This window comes from Phoenix dactylifera, unplaced genomic scaffold (assembly GCF_009389715.1).
Source record: "Phoenix dactylifera cultivar Barhee BC4 unplaced genomic scaffold, palm_55x_up_171113_PBpolish2nd_filt_p 000559F, whole genome shotgun sequence".
Lineage (NCBI taxonomy): Eukaryota > Viridiplantae > Streptophyta > Magnoliopsida > Arecales > Arecaceae > Phoenix > Phoenix dactylifera.
Window position 1 is genome coordinate 107900 of NW_024067966.1, and position 23716 is coordinate 131615.

Sequence of the window (23716 nt, forward strand, 5' to 3'; positions counted from 1 at the left end):
AACTATAGTTCGAGGGTTAGCAGGAACCAAGAAAAGACCAAAGGAATTTCATTAATAACTTGCATGATCGACATCTTGCATAACTATATGGGACATGATCTATAATTTATTTTCCTTGTGCTAGCTTGGGTTGCTCAATTAAGAAATAGCTTCGAGTGATCTGGAAACATTTTTTTCCAAAAAAACCCAAAACATCATGCTCTTTCTGTAAGCTTGGGTTCAATTCAGCTACTTCCAAGCAAACCAGAGACACTTCAATCAGCGACACAGATATGCTCATGAATAATGGAATCTGCTTGCTTTGAACATGAACAACAATATTTGGTTCCGAATGCATTGGAATGAAGTAACACCACATACTTTAACTATCAAAGTGAAAACCTAGTATTCAAATATTTAAACTTGCAAACAAGTTTTCAGATCAAGCAACAAAAGTTGGCCGATTATAAATTTAGTACAGTGACAACTTATAGTTCCAATTTAATTAAAAGAAAAAAAATAAAAGAGTAACCGGGCTGTTGAAAACAGGGCAATCTAATGGATGGAGTCCCTCAGGCTGGTGAGACCTCAGCCATCTCCTGTTCAGTAGGACTTGGAGCAACTGGGTAGTATCTGAAGTGAAGCTCCCCAACATCATCCCCTGAGAGCTTTTTCCAGCCGCTGGGTCCGACATAATACACTGAAATACAATATTGAAGTGTTGAAAATCTGCCATATGATAACGCATAATTGCAGCTTCCAAACACAGAGCAGTACAGTGCATGAAGATAAGGTGCAGTACATGGATTTAGTTCATTTACTAATTGCAAAGGATTATTAACAATAAAACCTGTGCGATCATTGTTTATATAAATCAATCAAGCTGAACCAGTTCCCACAAAAGTCTTTAAGAGGAAAGGCAATCCAACCATAGCATAGATAAAACTGCAGGCACACAACTGATATTGGCATACTATTTGCTTAAATAGGCTACTATAATTTGAAATGAGTAAGAGCATACCACTGGCTACACCACCACTAGCTGCATCACGAAAGGTTGCATGATAAATGGCACGGCGAGCCAGCTCTGCAGCTTCCTCAACTGACATATCATACCGATACCTGATATGATAATAAAAATATTCAATGAGTAAAGCTAAACTTTGTAATGTAATGGTACAAAGGAATGTTTAGTTACCCACCCATTATCCAGCACACCATATGCATATGGTGACCCAGATCCAACAGAAAAACGTGTGCCTTTAAGCCTCCCCCCTTCACTGTCAACGTAATATAAACCGGGCCCCTGAATTGCATGCAACAGGGCACAAAAGTAAAATAACTGAATTGAATAAGAGCAACGTTCATAGATAGATGCAAAACCATACTGTTTCATCCCATCCAGCAATCATGGTCCCAACTGAAAGGCCCATTCCACGATATGAGTATAGAATATTGGCCAACAGCTTTGAAGCGCCTGCAACTGAAATCCTCCGCTTGTTTGCCAACTCATGCAGGCGGCACTGAGCACAACCAAAATGAAACCAACTTGAGGGGTTAGATGAATTAAAACTCGAGGATTAATTAGGTTGATGATAACAGGACAAGAATTAGGAAGTATGAATAAGGAGATTAGGTCTATATCAAAATGAGAAAATAATAACACTTGCCTTGATGCCCAAATTTCTATGCCAAAACTGGCAATCTGCAGCACCTCCAGCCATCGTTCCAATCATGTATGGATTTATTTCAATGATTTTTTTGACAGTTTGAGAAGCTGCAAACAAAAGTGAATATCCAGTGAAAAGACAACCAGACGAGTATTGATACAGCAATTGACAAGCAAGACAATCATATGAGTCAGGTAGCTTAGCGTCCCATACAAAAGATTAGTGTTTGATAAATAAGATGTTGGTGAGTGCCCATTAGATCACATTAAAATGGATGTCCTGAATTTAGTTTCATCTCATACTTCTAATTTAAATTCGCACATATCCATTGTTGGATGAACATTAAAAGTTGGTTCTACCACCACACAACTAAAATCTCATGCTTCCCCCACCTAATGACTGCACATGATCTCTTTTATGGTGGGACAGAAAACATTGTTATTTGCATAAACATATGCAGAAATGCAAAAACCAAGTCCATTGGTCGTTCATGGATTACATATTTCATTAGTTCTTATCAAAGGTCAAGTCCTTGACATGCAAACTACTGTCATAAGATATATTAGTACTTCCATCAAAGTGATATTTGAACACCTAAAACTCTTTCCCAACCCTTTAACCTATATGTTTAGAAAAATACCTACTGACAAGAGCTGTTTACTATCCACTGTATCCCATGCCAAATTGCCAATCCCATGCCGATTCTTCTAATTCAAAAAGTGGTGCTTTTAACCTTCTGATAATAATTCACTTTTATTCCTCCTAATTCCACCACATATGCACTTCAATATCAATATCCATGTATCTGTTCTGCTCATCTAACCTCCCCATTTCCTGGTTGTAAAAATGCCTGCAGGCAATTAAAAATAAAGAATAACTGACGAAAATTGTCTATCTTTACTAGAGTCCACAAATTCTTTGGAAGGTGACCACCTTAGCTCCGACTGTGACATATTTCCATTGTGCCTTCCAAGATCTGAAAGCCCATCAGCTGCACAAACTGAGAAGTGAGAACTCTAGGAACATATCTGATATTTGAACATACTAAGCTCCTCAATTGTTGATGGATATATTTAATACATATCCAATATACCATGAAGGTCGCTCAATTGGTTAGGGTAATTAAATTAAAGCAATCTAGTCTACAAGCATCCCTTGCCATCACGAGCTTCCTAGATCCACATATAACCCAAAACATTTTCTAACTGTAAAAATTCAGCTAAGGTGCCCCAGCTTAAATTTAATATTTAATATATCCTTGTTTTAATATTTAATATTTAAAGATTCAGGGCCAGAGGGAGGGAGTGTTCTTCTCTTTTCTATCCCTTCTTTTCCATTTCTTTGTGTGTGTGCACATGTTTGGAATGGAGGGTGAGGGGTCTGCTTGATTCTAGATGACTTAGTCGCATATTCCACACGTCTAATTTTAGAGTGGATGGCAAACATCTATTCTTCATGATCTGCAATGCCATAATTGCTATCACTGCCCATGTAACCAATGTTTCGCACAAATTATCTAACAAACTTCATCCAATATCTGACAAGTAGCGATACAGAGCAAAATGCTGTGCTTACAGAGGGACACCACAGAAATGTAGGAAATTCTTCATCAGCTTGGCTAGACATTTGTTGGACTCCATTAGTTGCATTCCCTACGTTTTCCTACAAAATCCTCATTTTTTTTGGATGGAAGGAGGGAGGGGGAAGGGTCGGATAAAGGGAAGTGAGACTTTGTTAGCTATTAGCAATGATAAAAAAGATGGCATCACAAGTCAAGGTGATATATTTATCAATAAGACAAGGTACAGGAGGAAAAGGTGTAAGCCTTATGACTTTCCTAAGAAGTTTAAAAATACAAGAAAAGGTTGCCAACATAAGCAAAATAAATGATGTGGGTTTACGCTTTCATGTAACTTTAAAATTTGTTTTGATTCACACATTCCACATGACAAATATGCATGAATCCTAACATTTGGTTTTAGATAACATATTTCAATATTTCTATATTTGTAATTCGAGGATATAATTTCATTCAAAATAAAAGAGATTAAGTTAATTCCTTCTAGGCTAGCAGCATGATACTCTATTAAGGGTGCTGTAACCATTTCAGAATCTTTCAGGAAACTTATTTCCTACTTGCTTTCTATGCGCTTCCTGTTCTTTTTATTTTCCTCTCCCAGTTTACGAATTAATCTAGGCATTCCTTGTATGCTCCTCAATAGTGAACCACTTAAAGATACAAAGTATACACTTCATAGTGATCCCCTAAAGTTATACTTTCCATGTTATAAAGCATCATCAATAACACTCGAGGCATTTTAATGGTGTTATTTTGACACTCCAAATTTTGGGTGTTTTAACATGTCAGACTCTTAGATACTTGGGACACATCTTGACACTCCTTGGCACCTCATAACCATCAAATAATGATACAATCATCATCATACCTACTTTTTGCACTTTCAAACGAAAATTTTTCATTGTAACATAATAATTAACAACCATTGTATTAAATCTTATGAACATAAGAAGTGTAGGATTAGTTCATATTAATTATAACCATGTCTCAGTACATATTTACCTATCCATATACAAGATACAGATGGCTCCCATATCTAATTTTTAATAAGTTTATGTTGTGTTGGATTCTTTCAGACATTTGGAGACTGGATACATGTCTCTTGTATTTTGAGGAGTCCTGCCTTGAGGCATGAGGAAAGATGAGCATCAGAAAATTAAATAATAATTGGATCATGCAATTCCCTGTGTTATTAGAGCAAAAGCAAATTGTATGCCCTTTACATAGCCCAAAATAAAATAAAACAAAATGTCCCACAGTACCTATCATACAAAAGAAGAAAAGTATGGAATAAACTAGAATGTTGTCAAATAGGTACAGGTAATGACTCCCTGCTGTATAAAATGTGCACAACAGGATCATCAAAGGAAGGCCTCACTCACAAATTTAAAAATAAGCAGCTCATTATGTTAAACAAATGCAAAGTCTTTTATTAAAATCAAGTGCTAAAATTAAAACTCCTCTCTTGTATAACAAGCTTGCCCTATAAAATGGAATCTCATGTCCACCATGTTCAGAAGACATTCTCAGTTTGCTAGAGAATTATAAATTAATTTCTCATGGAACTTATCAGCAATAAGAATGACTTCCATGTTTTAGGGACATGGCTTGCTAACAAAGCTAAGCATCATGATAATGTGGCTGAATATTCACTGTCATAAGTCCACTTAGGGAAAAGAAGTATTATTATTTTGGTAAGCATTCAAATCATGTAGGTGGCAGTGAAAGTTAAGGATGAGTAGATCCACTATAAACTTATTTACCAATGGCATTTAAAATGAAAACTAAATAGAGAAGTTCAGATGTCTACTTCTATGATGGAGTTCCCATCCCAGGAAGCTCTTTGCACCAAGTGGTCAACAGATTTCCATTACCCATGAGCTAAGAGTGTTGCTCTGATCCAACTATTAAGGTTCTCCCAAACCAAGACAACCATCATGAGTTTCTTGAGTATTTTACTCTCACACAGAACATTACGGAATGGACAGGTCATTTCCCTTAAGAAAGTATGCACCGTGGAGGATAAAGCCTGTGCAAAGACCCTTCTGAAATGGAGCCCATGCTTTTCTGAAATTTGGATTTCGTGAAGTGGTGCTTTAAAAGCCCACCACCTTAACAGGCATGGTGGCTAGCATGAAGATGCAGTACAAGGTTTGGGACTAATCAACAGAAGGTCCGGACACTAACTAGAATTAGTGTGAAACAAGATCGAAGTCTGGGTGCTGTCCAGATATGCCGGCACTCATAAAGGGCAAAATATAAAGGGGAATTGGTGGGATCTATGTTCACTGGGGTTTTAGAGGTTAAATATGAAGACTGGATGGAGTTAAGTCTCAAATAACGATGCTGTTCTGAAATTTTGGAATGCAAAAGGCAAGAACTTGTGCACAAATCACAAGATTACTGTCTAATAATGGTTAAGCCAAGGTCCGCCGTATCGGTACCGGTCGGCGTACCAGTGACGGCCCGGATCGATACGTACCGGTCTGGTTCGATCCCGTACTGGTACAGCAGTCATATCGGCCAATTTTTAATAAAAATTTTCGGTACCGGATCCCACGCTGATCCAATACCGGTCCTAGCCCGAACCGGTTCGTATCGGCCGGTACGGGCCTGTACGGCATACCCTGGGTTAAGCAATCATAAAACAGCAAATGCATCTCCTATATATGTATAAAATAAGGTTTAAACAGTACATACAAATAAATATTCTGGCAATAATGAAAAAGTTAGAAAGAAATAGCAAATAAATAGAATGAAAAAGATAAAAATATTGAGAGGCAAAAGAGGAAAAGGAACACTGGATGGCCAAAGAAAGCCATGTATTTCTTACTTACAATGTATCACAAGAGGCCTTAAATAAGGAAAATCCTTAAACCAATTTTACAATCACTAATAGAGCAACTTGAGATAGCACTCCCCCTGAAAAGTTAAGTCATGAAAGCAGGGCATACAAATGCAAAAATGGGAAGAGAGAGGGGGTAGACGTTCCTTTCTCTTCTTCCAGCTCTTCTTCTTATTAATGACACTCCCTATGGTCTCAACATCTTATTTTACTTGCTGGTGTAGCTTTTGAAGTTATGTGATGCCAAATTGGCAATTGATCAAAGACTTTCAAAGCCATCTTGCAATCACCACCAACTCAATGAACCCACTAACAAGACAAATAAACAAAATACGCAAAATAACTAAGATCTACAGTAGAAATTTGTAGTCTAATGCCTGATATAGGATCTGAAGATGAACTCTATTAGTGTTTGGCCAGCCTCTAATTTTTCTTTTGTAATTTTTGGAGTGCATGACACATTGGAAGTCCCAGATTCTCCATATGTCTTGGGTTCATGTATTAAATAGAACCCCATTACTTTCTCAGTAAGAGTACCTTGGAGTAAATCAATGCTTAAAAACAAGGAAACTCAGTTTACGCAGATTTTCAATGATTTGAGTGGATCAGTGACTTAGGCAAGTTAACTCGCTAGTCAATGCAAAAAAAATGTAATATATAATATTATATCTAAATAATATAAATCTATAATAAGTATATACATATTGTAAATATATGATAAATACATTTATAGATATTTATTAAACATAAATATAATATATACATATTATATGAAAATAAAAATATAATATAAAACTAATATAAAGTAATTAAAAAATATAAACATAAAATATTAAGCAGTAATTATATAAATTTCAGTGCATGTTATATAAATCAGACATGTTTTTATAAGGACCATTCTGAGAATTTGATTGAGTTGGATCATTTATCTACTCGAGTATTCGGCTGAGTTACTGAGTTGGATCGTCAGGTTTTTGATTGAATCACTTACTTATATATGAGCAAACCCGATGAGCGATCCAACAAGGAAGCTTACTTATTCGATCTGGACCAAGTGATCTTTTAGTTAGCTAGCTAAGTTTTTGAACAGTGGACTCAATTATATGGCCTTAAAAGTAATTCATTTTCGGAAATATGATTGATAAGAGACATAAGACTCCAATCTGGTACTTCTGTATGGTCACTAGGTATAGAAAGAGGGAGGCTGGGTAGGAAGCTAGAGAGGCTATAGGAGCTATACCTAGCGCAGCTGCATGGTAAAAGAAAATAAAAGAAGCCAGGTTCAGCTGTTCTCCTCTTCTCTTTCTTTCAATCAATCCATATCTTCCCTCAACTCCATCTATTCTCCTAAACCTTTGTTGTTTGCATATCTTCCTTTTAAGCAAAATGTTGATTTCTTCTTCAATTTCTGCTTTCTATTCCTTTCCAACTAATCTGAACTTAGACATATCATGTTTCAATTAATTGAACTTAACACTCTATTAAGCACTACATTGACTGCATAAACCATCTAACTTGAGAATCAACCTTAAATCTAGTAATGTTTAAAAAAGAATCTAAAATAGGAAAAGTTCAAAATGAAAGTGTAGAGGTAACTTTCCTAAGAAAGTTCTGAAGCAAGAACAGCAACCTAGATAAAAGTTTCCTGATACTATATTATCTACTCGTCTTTCTTTCCATGGATTTCTTCCCTCTAACCCACCATGGTCTTTGATGCTGAATTCAATGATTTAATTCGAGAACTTCCTTGAGGACTTGATGGCAGCAAGCAAGACATTGTATACTTACAAGAGGAAATGACTTCAGTGAAAGACATACAAGGCAATCAGTGCAATCATCCAAGGTTTAACCAAACCACTTAACATGCAGATCTTGCAACAATCGCTCCAAAAGGTTAGCCTTTGGTTAAAACAGCAATAGAGATTGGGCCGCTTCTTTTACCACACGCCCTATCCTCACAGGGTAAATCCTCCTCCATGAACAATCCTCTTTTATCAACTTTGTGAATTTCTCATATCAAAATCCCTTCATTTTTAGAAAGCAATATTGCATCCCAAAGTTGTGCTTGCTAACAAGGCATGCTAAGTTCAGCAGACTGCAATCATTTACAAACACCATTCATTTGTGCATACTTACAACACTTGACTTTGAGTTCAATACCACACCAACATGAAAAATGTAAGCCATATGCAAGCTATTATATGCAGTTTTGACTGCATTGTTATTATTCTTGTCATGAAAGATAAACAAATGTTTTACTAGAGTTAACATATGGAGGCAAATTATACCAATATCAGTAGCAATGCCACCCACATTATTTGGCATGACCTTCAAAATAGAAACCTTCAATTCATTTCCATACCTATACTTGCGTATCTTGATAAATTATACCTAGTCTAGTCCTGTGAAAAAAAAAAAGCCTAGCTTGCCTCACCTAATTTATACGACGTCTGGCCTACAATTTCATGCCTGATATAAAGTCAAGCCACGCTTAGGCTCGCCAAGTTTTGGCCTGAGCCAACCTCATCCGGCCCAACATAACTATAAAAGTTATACATTGACATATAATTTATAGGATCATTATCTGAAATAAAAACAAAGTGGTATATCTCCCATCTTGCTGTATTGAGGTGATTCAGAATGGTGCTTCTCTGGATTTGTGAGTTGGGATATTGGGATATGCATTTCCTAGCCAAGCAGTTCGAACATGTGGAATCATGGTTCAAAATTGGGTTTGGTAGTGGGGGTTACATGGTTTCGGCTACTAAGATCTGTCCCCATTTCTCCTAATCCTCCCACCTTCCCTATCCATCTTTCTCTCTCTCTCTCTCTGGCTCATAAGGAATAAGCTGCTACCCTCTCTTCCACCTTCTCTCTCTCTCCCCCCCCCATCAAGCAATGGTGCACCAGGGAAACATTTCTCACTGCTCCCTCCTCTCTATCATTCTCTTCCTTCCCAACAGCATAGGAGGAACAAATTACCACAACTAACACCTCTCTCTCTCTCTCTCTCTCTTTCTTCTCCTCTCTCCTTCCGCACCACTGACAACCCATCACCTCGAAACTAGTTGTAAACTCCCTAACCCCTCCTTGCGATGGACTGACCTATGACCTATACCTCTCAAGCCATGCCAGATCGGTCTCGGGCCTGGATTTAGAAGGTAGGTCCATCTTCAAGCTTAGAATTTCAAGTCCAGGCCAAGTCAGGCCATGTAAACCCATGTTTGATGCCGTTGACACTAAGTCACAAATAGAACCCAACCAGGCCCAGTCAATGCTCAAGTCTAATCTAGTCAATTTTTTCCACTAATGTATACTACATGTTCTCATCATGTTCATTCAAACAAAATGTTTTTCCCACGAACTAAATCTTCATTATGAGGAATTTTCAGCTCTATCACATATTGTTTCCTATTACCAACCGTAATGAACTTGATTGAAATCCAAATTTTAGAAACTTCCGAATCCTTTACCTTTTGAATTGTTTGTCATTTCTCTCTATTACTTCACACTAGAAAAAATTGCCTCATTTGCACATTTGCAAAGAACTAAACATCTTCTTGGTTCTTTCTTATCAAATAACAAAGCAAAATCTTAACAATGTTTCAGCAACCTAAAAAATGTTATGAAGATTGATCAGCTCATCAAACCCCTCATAGCCTTGCCTTTCAAGTTTGATCCAGAGCTCAACAATAACTAGTCACTAACTTGCAAATTTTCTTCACTTTGAACCCAAGTTCGCCCTTAGTAACTCCATTTTCATGATAACCAACGACACCTTCAAACATAGATGATAAGGTTACTCCTCCTCATATTCTCAAAACCAATATCTTCATGTTGGTTATTCTCTCTGCCCTAGTGTCTTCCAATTTGAACCAACAAATCACAAATATGCTCTAGCCTGCTCTCCATCAGACACCTCATAAGCAACGCTTTTAATGTTCTCAACCCCAAGTTCCATCACTTCTTAATACCACCACCATATTTCACCCTCCCTTGAACCAAATGGAACCAAAAATGAAGTATCATCATAGATTTTGCAATATCAAGGCAAGAGGCATAAGGACAACAAACAGAACTCCATTAAGAAATAAGCAACCGCATGAATAAGCAGCTATCCACTTATTCCTTTTATACTACTTGCAATATGCTAATGAAATATAAAATGATCCACCAAGCAGGATAGTGAGCTTCTTTCCTGTGATACTAAAGCAAGAGACACCGTAAACTATGATATTAAATAATCTAAAATGATGAACTGTTTTCTACAACAAGAAAGATTATATATTCAAATCATGATCTCCTTATCCCACTAATCCTTTTTAACATATAATTTTACATGGAAATTATAAAACAAAGAAAACATATTTTTATATACATTGCAGCCCAATATCAAAGTTACTCGACTGCCAATTACAATTTAGAAAAGAATATTCTTTAACTTGCCAAGTTTTCATCAACACATTATAGGTCCAACCACCAAGCATAGAAAATTACAATATTATACATCAAAAATAACAAAAAGAGAAAATGATGAACCAAAAAAAAAACGAGACAATACAGCGAGATAAAGATGCAGCAGCTAAAAGAAATTAAATTCTCACAAATATATCCTCCCATGCTAGCTCGAGAATCAGCTGCAACCATAACCCCTTCCTTAAAAATGAAAGCAAGAGTGGTGGTCCCTTTCGCTGGTTTCACCATCTGAATCGCGTCCTTCTGGAATCCATCAAACTGAAGAAAACCAAAAAAAGAAAAAGGGAGAGAAAAAGAAAATAAATAAAAGTCTTAGCACCTTCCACTAAAATCTTAAATCTATCATTATAAGTTAAAAGCAAAAAAAGGGAAACATGCCAAAGAACTCACATCAGCAGAGCGAGGGAGATCGAAGGTTGGCGGGGCAGAGAGATCGGGGCAGAGATCGTCGATGGGCGCGCTGAGAGGGACAAATGATTCGAGGCCACTGGTATCGAGCTTCATGGTTCGAAGCTTACTGCACAGAAATTAGGGCACAGAAACCCTAGAAATGAGTGTTTGGTGGCAACGCGAGCGAAGTTAAGAGGAAAGGAGGCCGAAACCTAACCTACCTTCGGAGGAGAGACGGCGGTGAGGGATGAGTTATTTTCTCGTTCGCGAGGCTGTTTCGGAGTCGAGGAAACACGGATCGCTTACGGGCGGAAACGAGCAGAGCACTCGCTTATATCTGCGACGGGCTCATGCTGCGACGTTTAACAGGCCCGACGATGAGTCGTAATTTACAGCTCACCTGGCTTCTTGAACATTACACCACGAGCTATAACCGAGCCAAGTAGCTAAAGGCTTAAGCTCTATTTAATTTAAAATATAAAAATTTAAAAATTTAAAATTAATTAAATTTTAATATTTTAAGCTTAAGATTCGAAAAAAATAATGATATTTGAGATCAAATCAACTCAATTCGACTCAAATATAAATCAAGCCTCAAGCTGGTGTTGGAACTCGAGTTTGAAATTTAGCTTACACATATTATATATATATAAAAGATATATATTACAAATAAAAAATATTATTAAAAATATATATAAACTTGAATAGGCTCATGAATATTCGACCTAAATATCTTGCTACTCGAGCTCGAAAAAAATTTTGTACTTAAATACTTTTTTCAACTTTAGTACAACGTTCCCTTTGTAATTGGATATAGATACTTTCTAATGTTAGCTTGCTGTCAAACGGCATCTAATTTTGCCATTAACGTGCTCCTGGAAATGATATGAAAATTTCAGAAATAATATTGAAAAAAAAAACTAGAGAGAGAGAAAAAAAGACTTACTAAATAGGGAGCTAGCAAATGATAAAGAGAGTGAGAAAAAAGCAAGCCAGAGGCGAGAGCTAGCACAGTCAAGCCTCGAGGAGGCATACCCCTAGATGCGGACCAACTTGGGTTACTTTACCGTGAACTATAGCATCATTGTCCTCCTCATCATCTTCCTCAACCTCCTCTAGCATCTTGTCTCCCTAATCTTCTTCATAGTCATGTTGGCTCTTTGGCTCTTACTCTATTTCCTCTGCAATGAGCCAGTTGTCATCCTCAATCGCATGGTTTGTGACGGCACAATCCTGATTGTGCTCACCATCATCACCCTTATGGTGTTGCTTCTCACCAACACCATGCTCAACATCTTGGTATCACTGTTGGTAGGGTTGTTGGTAATGCTGCTCCACGTAGCCCTTTAATGGACCAACGACCTCTTCATGGAGGAGGAGGTGACAAGGCTTGACCGATGGTACATAGTTTTCGGAGAGGCCAGCAAGCCATCTCCGTCCCTTTCCTCGTAGTAGAGCAATAGCCCCTGCTGCCATGCTAGTGCCACTACACGTGCTTATATGCGATGCCTGCTATTAGCATAATTTTAGGGATTACGTAACAACCTGCATCACTCATAATATTTTTTTTTATCAGCGTGATTCTGTATCAACCTATATTAGTTTTCTTTGTTAGCATAATTTTGTTAGAGTGATTTTAGGGATCACATGAAAACCTGTATCACCTATAATATTTTTTATTGTTAGTGAGATCCTATATCAGCCTATATTATTTTTCATGTATGGAGTTTGCACACAAGTATATATAAATAACCCTTGAGATGTGCCGAATATGAAGAAACAAAGAAATAAAATCACTTTTCTCTCTTTCTTTTTTTTTATTTTTCTCTTATTCTCCAAATATTTCAACATGATATCAAAGCCACCGATCACATAACTTGCTGTCGTCATCTCTTCCGCCTTTGCTGTGGTCGTCGTCATCGCTCACAAATCTTCTGTTTCTTCTACCTCATTTAGGGGTAACCAGAGCTCCAACCTCGGCGGCTTTTAAAGCCCTCTTCTTCAAATTTGAGAGAAATCTAGCCTTTTCTTTTTCTTCATCTTTACTACGATCGGAAAGAGATGTTGGCCTTCATCCGACAAGGAGGGTGTAGGTAGCCTCGACCTTCAATTTTTATGAAAATCTTGGTCCTCGGAGCAATGATAGGGGTGTACCTCTCAAACTTCCGAGGAGGGCTCTTGGGCCATTACGAGCCCCTTTTCTCACCGAGATGAGACACTCCTCGGCTCTCTTTGCTCCTCGTGCCCCCTCTTGCTTCCTTGGGGGGGTCTCCTGCTAGCAGACTCATGGTGGGAGGCCGTAGCTTTCTTGGTGTTGGCATACTTGTTAACCTACGCCAACATCTTGGCAAAATCATCTGGGAAGTGCTTCTTTAGGAAGAAGAGAAAGTTCGACGATCGCAGGCTGCTCTTCATCACAGACATCGTGACCGATTGGTCCAAGTTGCGGACCTCTAATGTCGCCGCATTAAAGTGGATGACATATTCTTTAACGAATTTTCTCTTCCTCTACTTGATGTCGAGCAGCATGTCCAAGCCGCGGCGTCGTCTTCAGCTAGAGACAAGATATACCGTGAAAAGGCGGGCGAGTTGCCCAAAGGAGTGGATGGATTTTGGTCAAAATCTGGAGAACCAAAACTAAGTTGCCTTGCAAAGGGTCGTAGGGAACGCCTTGTAAAGCACGACGTCGGTGGCTCCGTGAAGTATCATAAGAGCCTTTAGACTCTCAAGTTTATCCAAGGGATCCGAGGTGCGATCGTACGACTCTACTTGCGGCATCTTGAACTAAGGTGGGAGTGGTTCCTCCATGTTCTGCCAGGAAAAGAGGAGTTCTGAGGAGAAATTGAGGTTATTGCTCGCCCTCAGAGCCTGTCTTTTGAGGGCCTGAATTTGATGGCCCAATTTTCTCATTTCTTCTATTGAGGTTGACATCCCACTAGGGCAGAGGCTCCACGAGGCGAGCCAACGAAAGGCTCTGGACGAAGTCCCCACCAAAATAAGGGCTTGGGGTGCATTGTTTCCCATTCCAGCCGGGGTCGCTCCATTGGGTGTGTCAACCCTGATGCAACCATTCGGGATTTCGATCCTATGAGCGGTGGCTGACTAGGCACATGCAGTGCGCCAGCTACTGGGAGTGGGGGCTAGGGGTGGTCGGATTTCGATCGAACCGACTCCAATCATGCCACTATCTGCTGCAAGCCCTGGATCTTTGTGGTCAACGCTTACTCCTATTGAGTGAGAATGTTGAATTGTTTATTATCTACAGGCACAGCTAGCTATTCCGGTGGAGCAGGTTCGAAGATCTACAATGACCTACGGCAGGTCGAAGCATGACGCTGCGATGCATGCGATGTGCCGCGAGTTCCTCGTGACCTCATGCTGGTTGTCTCTTCCTTCAATTGATGTTGATATAGCTGGGGGTGACCCTTCCTTTAGCACCAATATGTTGTCACCAAATTCAGACCGAGGTGGGAGTGCAGCTTGGATGACCCTGAGATCGACTTGAGACTAGTTGAGCAGGCTGGTTGAGGCATCGGGCGCTAGTCACCTCCATCTGGTGGCCTGTAAGAAGTCCACTTACTGGAAAGTTTTCGGTAGGAGACCCTCCGATGCCTGAATCAGAACAATAGGGCAACAATATCGAAAAAAAGAGGATTTTAGTAGAGGGTCGCTTTGTGAGTGATATCATATATGTGTACATTACATATTGCATATGTCAAGTCCTCGATTTGCTCTCTTGATATAGGAGTGCTAGTCTTGTCGTTACTTAGGCCGGTGTGAGGTGCAATGATGGCCAAGCAACGGTCGGTGGTAAGGCCGCAGTGTGGGAGTTAGTCTGCATGGGCAGCGCGCGTTACAGGTTGAACGTGGGGCATGGTGCCGCCATGACTGCGGGCTGCGAGGGTTGTCGGTTGTTAGGACTGTCGGCCTTTGTCGACGCATGCTGATTATTCTTCTCAGCTGGTGGCTCTTTGAAAAAGGTTGAAGTCGTTCACCTCGATTTTCGTCCAAGGTCAAGGAGGTCAGTCTGGTCCGGGGTCAAAATGCAATATTTGCCCCATCAGAGTGCATAAGAGTCTGAGTTCTCAGAAAATATATAGAAGTAAGATCTATATTTATGCCAAGATAGTAAATGCAAGGTCAAAATTTTTCATATTTGGATGAGAATAAATAAGCAGCAAAAGTTTAGTTTTCTCTAAGTTTCCAAAAGAAATAAGAACCAACATATTTAGGTGTGTTTTTTTTTTGAGAGTCCATATTTCATTTTTAGACATGAAATATCATGACAAAAATTTCGTGCATGGATGTGCGTAGAAAATTTTTTTTCTTTGTGAACAATTTTGAATGGATTTTGAATCCATTTACATGTTTTTAAGTTTTTTTGAAGGATTATTTTAGGTGTGTGAAATTTTTCCTCTTTAAGTATCATATTTCATTTCCATGTGGATGTGCATGGAGAAATTTATTCTTTTCGTTGAATTTTTCCTAAGTTTGAAATATTTCCTTTTTAAGCATCAATTTGAAAAAAATAACATTATTGTGTGGATGTTTTAGAATATATTCTTTTTACGCATCATATTTCAAAAAAAAAGTATTTACCATGTGGATATTCACGAAGAAATTTATTCTTTTTCATGTGACTTTGGACGAATTTTGAAGAATCTATGGATACCAAAAAAAGAAAAAGGGCCAACTAATGTACTTGTGCTTGGACTATTTTTTTGGAACTACTATCCTCTTTTGTCCTAGGTTCATATAGTTTTCCTACTTCAGTTGCTTCAAATTTAAACCATTCAAACATTATAATTATGATAACTCTAAGATAAATAATGATATATGTAGAGATGATGAGATCACTTCATTTGGTTACACCTGAGTACTTCCACATATTAGTGATCCCAAATCATCCCCTATCTTAAAATCGCCATCCAATCTAGTGATGTTAAAGTCATCCCTGAGGAGAGGTTTCTAAAGCATGTTTAGGCAGTAATGTTAGGCTGATAAAAATACCCCTTGGGCTAGTGGAACAAATTGGCCCAACTATCCCCTATCCCTCCTTCAGCCCAAATTAAAATGTGTGGAATATATGGAACATATCAAGGTTAAATTTGATATTATAAAGTTAGTGATCTTGGATTTCCGTGGTATACCAAATAGGTCAATCATGGATATATGACGATCTTTAATCCTTGAAATATAGCATACCATATATGGTGATCTTAGATCATCGAAGAACACATTAGCCCAAGATGAGGATCACCGGTGATCTAAGATCACCATAGTGATGCCATTTGGATTACCAAATACAACCTTAGAAAACTTTGAGATAATTGGTAAAAAAATTTAAACAACTTCTTCTTTTTTTTTTTGCTAAGGCGGGTGGATCATACCTGATGAGCACGGATACACCCAATAAAATCAAAAAACGAAATACTTCGGAGTGCTAGGGGCAACTCCTCATCTCCAGCCTACAGGGTGCTACCAGAGTGACTGGCTACATAAGCAGCCACTGAGTCCGCAGCCCCATTCGCTTCACGGAACATATGCTTGGCCTGAAAAGCCCCTCCAGCCCCCACCATTGCCAAGATATCTCGGAGCAAAGGGTGGGCACTACCATTACCCTTTGGCCTCCCTCGGACCCAACTAACGACCGTGGTCGAATTTTCCTCCAGGATGATGGAACTGGCCCGTAAAACACACTGGGCGTGACGAAGGCCCGCCCAAGCGGCCCACAACTTCGCACCTAGAATCGATATGTCGATGAGTTGACTGCCCCTTGCAGCCACGACCCTAATAGACGGGTCTCGAATAACAAAACCCGCGCCGCCCCTCGTACCTCTATCCAAGATGGACCCATTGAAGTTGACCTTGAGGAAACTCGTAGGTGGGGACTCCTAGGTAAAAAACACCATACGGGATGCTGCCGAAGTAGAATGGAAACCCTAAATATCCCAAGCTGTCAAGGTTCCTTTGACAAGTATGACGTGACTAAGCTTTGCCGCCTGCACTTGGGCAGTCTCTACCACAAGTCTCGGCGATATATTGCATTCGCTAAAGATTTGAGCATTTCTAGCCAACCAAATCTGGCAGGACGTGCAAATCACCCGAACCACCTCCTAGTGAAGCAGAGGGGACTCCGAGCATCGGCGCATGGCCTATAGAAACTGGTCCCTCCGGCATTGAACCTCCTGTGGGATTTCTGCTAGTTGCCAAGTCGCCCTAGCCCATGTGCACTGAAACAAAATGTGGTCCACCGTCTCGTCCACACCACAATCCCCACATACCAAGGGAATCCTCAATCCTTGACCACTAAGGACTACCCTCATCGGAAGCCGGTCTCAGACTACCTTCTAGAAGAACAGTGCTACCCTCGGACGGAGTCCCAAGTGCTAGATCCAGGCGCAGTCTGGCCCAGGCTCGTACTGCTGCCAGAGAATGCAGGAGAGATCGCCCATCCTGACACTGGTCCTAGTGGAGGTACTCCAAACCCGCATGTCTAGACCGCGCACCCAAGTAGCGGGAGGGATTGAATCCTCTCTGCCAGGTGCCCCCCAAAAAGCTGAGCTAGCCTAGTCTCGTCCTATTCAGCCCCCTCGGAGACAAGAAGATCACAGACACGCAGGCCCTCCGCCGCCTCGATACTAACCATAGTCGGCCAATGTTGCAAGGGTAAGGCATCTACCCATGGATCTCCAGCCACATCAATACTGCGCCCATCAACTATCATCTATCTAGTGTGGACCAACGCAGTAGGCAAGTACCTCGCAATCTCTTACCATAGGAAAGAACATCTCTATCCTCGGGCCAGTGCCTCAGGGCCCACCCGCCCATAGCGGGCTACTATGGTCCGGCTCCAGATCTTCTGCAGCTCCAAAAGAAACCGGACTGCATGCCGGGCAATAAGCACCTCCCGTCTCTCCAGGAGAGATAGAAATCCAAGGCCACCCTTACTAAAAGAAAGACAGATACTCTCTCATGCCACCAAGTGCACCTCCCGACCACCACCATGTGAGCCCCATAAGAAGCCCCAAAGTAGTCACTCGATCTTCAGTAGCACTGTCCTCGGCACCACCATGTTTGATATGAGATAGATGGGTACGGAGTCAAGTACAGATCTGATCAACGTTAATCTACCCATCATAGATAGAGACGCTGCCCGCCATCCCTCCAGACTACCCTGGACCCGTTACACTAGCCCGGTGCACTCAAATACCCGTAGTCTCCTACTTGTGATCGGCACACTTAAGTAGCTCCAGGTCCCATCAGGCTTCGCCACTTCGGGGCTCACTGAAGATCCCACATCATCCTTTGGCCAACATGACATTATCGAAGATGCTTCTACCTTCTACAAAAGCACCTTGCTCCTGGCAAATAATTTCGGAAAGCAAAGGCTTTATCCGCTCTACCAGTATTCTTGCCACTACTTTATATAAAGTTGTGCACAAGCTGATAGACACTTCTGCTTACTCTAAAAACTAAGAAAAGTTCTAATTTGAATCTTTTGGGTAAAACTCTTCTTAAGACACAGTAGGAATATGTATTTTCTTTTGATCTTAATAAGCTACCCATGATAATTCATCATAATTCCATTCATGTCTCTTTAAATAGTTATCAAAATGTAGTACAACAGAAGGGATGAGCCCCTATAGTTGGGTCTGAGGGCCATTCCTAGCCACTAGAGAGAGAGAGAGAGAGAGCAAATCCCATTTGTCTTGTCATTGAGGAGAGAGATGAGACATCTGTCCACTATCATTGAAGCCACCACTTGACATCTCGTAAGCTTCTGAAACCTAGTTCCTCCAATTATCTCAATTCCCTTTGTTCCCATGTTCTAGTTCATGATTGAATCCTAATTTAGGGTTTCTGATTTGCTTTTGTTATCCACCTACTATGTCATTTCTTCCCAACAAAGGTTACGCATTCGATGAACATAAAATCAGATGGACATAATTTATTTGAAACTATATCATGTCTCTTCTAGTAATCTATTCTAAGCAAATACATTATCAATTTGAAACAAGAAGTTGTCATGACTTGCATGTTAAATGACACTTGTAGTTTAACTAATAAAATGTGACCGATGATAGATTATTCCTAAAACTTATTATATACTCTAATTTATATCCTTCATATGCATCAATTTCACTGCAATTAGTTTTTTTAGTAGAAACCATATATTCTGAATTTTATCTGAATATTCTTGTAGCCAATTATAAGCCCTTTTTGAAATCACATCAACTTGTATCCTGTGTCCAGTAGGTAAGATAAATATGCACATTCAATTGAGAATAGAGGGCCAATGATTTAATAAAATTCAAAGCAAATTATTTTTGAAAAAGTCTAACCTAAATCACAAAAATAAAATTAATTAAATATTCAGCATAAACCTCATTAATAAGGATTTAAATAATGAAGATCAAATAACGATCATAATTATGTACTACAAAATGATGATCATAATTTATGCAACTACAATTAAACTAGCATGTAGCCACTTGGATTGTACATTAAATAATCTCGGTTCATAATTTAATTTGGATAGGATAAAAGTTGGAACACTTGTAGAGTTAGATTTTTGAGTAAAATAGTGTATAGTTGTCAATAATTATGTTTAATAAAAATAAACTGGTAGAATTTATAAAACATTACTAAAATAGTAAAAGCATAAAAGAAAGATCTATGAAAAATGGAAGCACTTGGACTACATAAGGAAATTTCTTTATTAAAGATAACTTTTCTACTTCATTAGTCCTGTCATGATCTATCAAAAATTAATGTAAATTGGAAGGCAACTAAGACAGAGAGAGACATAGGGAATGGGGGGAAGGGGAAGAGAGAACAAGAGAGGAGTGTACGGATTGGTGGGGAGAAAGAGAGGAGGGTACCTTTGTTTTTGGTGGGGGGGGGGGGGGGGGGGGGGGGGGGGGGGGGGGTGTAGATTGCAATGGGATAGAGTTTAAGAGGAGGGATGAGTTGAGGGAGGGAGAAAGAGATAAGTTTAGCAATTAATGGATGTTTGGACAAGTAAATAAGAGAGATTGGACCATTCGTACAGGCGAGTGAAAGAAGATATCAGGCTAGATTGGCTTTCTGGGACTCTTTTTCCACGCAAGCGAGAGAAAGAAAATATTCGTACATTAAGAAGATGATCCTATTGGAGTTTTAATTTGAAAAGATTTAATTTCAAAATTAGAAAAAACCAATCTTGCCTCCTAATTGTTAGTTGTTTCAAAAGTTTAAAAACTCGTTCCTTATTTAGTCCTACATCAGATATGTGAAAACAAGACCTCTTACTTAAACGGAATTCTTTCCTATGAACGTCATGTTGGATCTTGAGGGAAGTGGGCTAGTGATCGCACATGTGGTATGCGGCATGCCAGGCTGTGCCACACACCTCTTCCCTTCCATAGGCCTCCATGTTAGAGGTGAGCACATATTTATGATGCAAAGTATGTTGCTTACTGAAATGCAGAAAAAGAGAGGTCATATTCATCGTATCTTATTAAGTTTTTCCTCATATATTTGGACTGATTGCCATTCAAAACTAAAAAAAAAAAGAAAAAAAAGAAGATATATCTTATTAAGTTTTTCCTAATACATTTGTTCTGATAGCCATTCAAAAATCAAAAAAAAAAAAAACGAAGAATAACGTTAACAATTGATAAGCGCTACCCCTACAACTGTACTCTTGACTATATCTTGCAATCCACGCCAACGTCCAGCAATGCTGGGGGCAGTATAACCCAAATGGGCGGACCGAAGTTTGGCTTAGGACTTGGAATCGGAAGACATGGCTCGAGACTTCCATCTTCCAAGCGGAAGACTCCTACATCATATTGCGCGTCTCTCACCGCACCGGCATGAAGGAAAACCCAATAATCCTCAGTAAAATAGACCCGGTTCCCTTTCAGTCCAGGGATCTCTTGAGCCGAGAAGGAGACAGAACAACACGTCCCCACCAACAGCGATCGGTCGCCCAGGCTCTCCACCGGCACCCATACGCGCCGTTTCACATCGCACTTGAAGACCTGAATCCTCGTAGTCTTGATCACTATCCGATTCTCATCTCCAACTGTAGTGCGTCTCAGATATCTCCGGACCTGCAGCAGATCACCGGCGGAGTCCACCAGATACTTGACGGAGAACAAGGAGTCGGCGGCCCGCGAAGCGAGGAATGCAGAAGGCCTGCTGTCAGCGCCGAGATCAACAGCCACGGCTTCTCCATTTCCGAAAACGGCCAGGAACCTGCCGTCACGATATATGACGTCTTTCGCACGGTCCAATTCTTCAGCGGCGGTCCACTTGTCGTCACCCGCTCTGGTGTACAAAAATTTGGCCGGGTAGTCGAGGAAGGCCACTGCCGTGTAGCTCGCGGGTGACGGATTCGGGGAGAAGACGACCTTCGAAACGGAGGCAAGAAGGCGGAAGTCCTCAGGAGGAAAGAAGATGCGGCTCCAGTATTGCCGTCCGCATACGACTTTGGAGAAGGCGTCGATTTGAGGGAGGGGAGCGATGGAGGGGAGCTTGATCTCTTCTCTCGTGATAAGGTTCAAAAGGCTTAGTTGGGAGAATTCGTCGAGGGTGGAGAGCCAGTCATCCTGGGATCCAACGCACCACCTGCCGCGGAGCGCCGGGAGAGCGGGGGCAGGCAAAGAGGTGTGGTCGGTGGCACGGAGGAGGTTTTGGTACTCGCCGTCGTCGCCGGGGAGGAGGAGATAGAGCGTGTAGGGGGACTTCACGGAGGCCCAGGAGGTGCAGACCCTGCAGAAACGGCGGTAGTCACGTAATGTCAGCCGGCTGGCGATGTCGCCGAGGAGATCCAAGGGGAGATCCGCCCAGTTGCGCTTTGCGGAGGTGGACATGGTTCTTCTCTTCTCCGGCCAGACCTAAGGTTTGTAGAGGACGGGGCCATGAACGCGATTTATAAACTCGATTTTGACTGGATCCCGTTACGGAAGCAGAGTCCTGCTCGGAATCGGAGTGACCGAGGAACAAGGAGTCCTTCTCCCAAGTCAACAAGGAGTCTTCCTCCATGTAAACAACAATATTTCCAGCGAATGCGAGTCCTTGAGTTTGACCGCTCTCTTCTCGTTCTCGTCTTCTCTTTTTCCACCCTATTCCAGCCGTCTATTCCCCACTCTATCCCCTTGATTTCGTACACTCTGTTTACGTCGAACCCTTCCAACCCAAGTCTAGAACCAAACAAACCCATTCTCCCCAATCCAAGAATTCCAAAATTCCTTGACAGCCCTCAACAGACTCCAGAAGTAATGGTGTTTTATTCGCACAGTCCAACGTTGACTAGACTGAAGACCGGCGCTTGCAAATTCCAATGCAGATGAAAGATGACATGGAACTTGGGTAGCTTATTTTTTTAATTTTGGATAATTTTATAGATATTTTAAATAGATCTACTTTTACTATTTCTCTCCTTCAAAGTAAATAAATAAGCTGAACATATTTATTCAACATAAAATTGACTGCAGCAAAGGAAGATGATCACACCATATACTTTTTTGGTGGTGCACACATAGAATAGATGTAGTTCTCAAAACGATGTTCGATGTATCTAAAAAACTAGAAAGAGGAAAGAGAAGAAAAGAAGAGAAAGAAGATGTGAAGCAGCAAATGGAGTGCACAGTTTTTCTTTACTTCTGGATTATAGTTAATGTGCAACTTAAAGAGTAAACTTAGCTTCTCATTTAGAATGACTTGCAAGACATGCATGCTATGAGATTCCTAGGGCTATCAAAATAATGTATTATTGGCAGCAAATCTAATATGTTCATATATATAATTTAAACTATGCTGTGTACTAAAGTCTGACTAGGAAACTGCTACCTTGTTTAGTTTTGTTGTTGGAGGGACAAAAGCACTTCTTGGAGGGTTAAAAATTCTTTTTAGGTGATTTTAAGATAATAGGTAAAAATTTGAAAATAGCTTTCTACATCTAATTTGAGGCTATAACCACATATTTTATACATCTTTATCTCCATAAAAGTCTCCCAAGAAAGGTTATTTCTTTGATGAAGGCAAAATGGCATTTGACATAATCTACTTGAAACTATAGCAAATCTCTTCTAGTAATGAATTCTATGCAAATACATTATCAGTTGGAAACAACTAGTTATCAAGTTATCGTAACTTGCATGTTAAAGACACTTGTAGTTTAACTAAAAAATATATGACCAATGATAGAATCTTTTTTTTTTTTGGTAAAACCAATGATAGAATCTTCATACCCTACTAATGACTCCTTTTTGTCATTATTGAACTTTTTCTCTATATGATAAGTCCTACACTTATTTTCCATTAATAGATTTCATAGTTGTTTGTCTAAGAAGAAAAGATTCAGATTCTATCAATAAACCTTGAAAACATAAAGGGTTCAATATGTATAGATATTAGCTTTTTGAATAGACATGGGTGAGCCCATATCTAGCATATATTATTTGTGTGCTATTGCCAAATATTTTATACATATTTATCAATTAGTAAAGATGGTCAACAAAAGTTAATCCTTCAATAAAGTTGAAATCGAATGGATCGCAAGTTGTATCTTTTTTTTTTTTTGCTAAAATCAAGTTGTATCTTTTTTGCAAAAGAAGAAGTTACCTTCTTTTGCACAAGTCCATCATTGGATCATCCACCGCATAGATCTCAAAGCACTCCAAAAGTTTATTATTCATCCTCCTACACAAATGTTAAGGCAATTAGTGGATGATCCAATGGTGGGTTCATATGAAAGAAGGTGAATCCTTCTTTTGTGTGAAAGAT

General features: G+C 39.8%; 2 protein-coding genes across 3 annotated transcripts; both read right to left on the bottom strand.

The window, feature by feature from the left end:
* Nucleotides 1-279: 279 nt before the first annotated feature.
* On the bottom strand, nt 280-11370 carry LOC103722109 (proteasome subunit beta type-5-like). 2 transcript variants are annotated; one of them, XM_008812551.3, is made up of 8 exons: nt 11161-11370; nt 10940-11066; nt 10678-10807; nt 1650-1756; nt 1368-1502; nt 1182-1285; nt 1001-1101; nt 280-679 (listed from the first exon to the last, which is right to left on the bottom strand). In XM_008812551.3, the coding sequence occupies exons 2-8, from the start codon at nt 11051-11053 to the stop codon at nt 552-554; spliced, it is 819 nt and encodes a 272-aa protein (XP_008810773.1). In that variant the 5' UTR covers nt 11054-11066; nt 11161-11370; the 3' UTR covers nt 280-551. The 2 variants fall into 2 exon arrangements, with proteins under 2 accessions (XP_008810773.1, XP_017701903.1); XM_017846414.2 differs by lacking the exon at nt 11161-11370 and having other exon boundaries at nt 10940-11154.
* Nucleotides 11371-20631: 9261 nt separating this feature from the next.
* LOC103722114 (probable F-box protein At4g22165) lies at nt 20632-21801 on the bottom strand. The gene has a single exon (XM_008812554.1). The coding sequence runs from the start codon at nt 21799-21801 to the stop codon at nt 20632-20634; it is 1170 nt and encodes a 389-aa protein (XP_008810776.1).
* Nucleotides 21802-23716: the final 1915 nt, after the last annotated feature.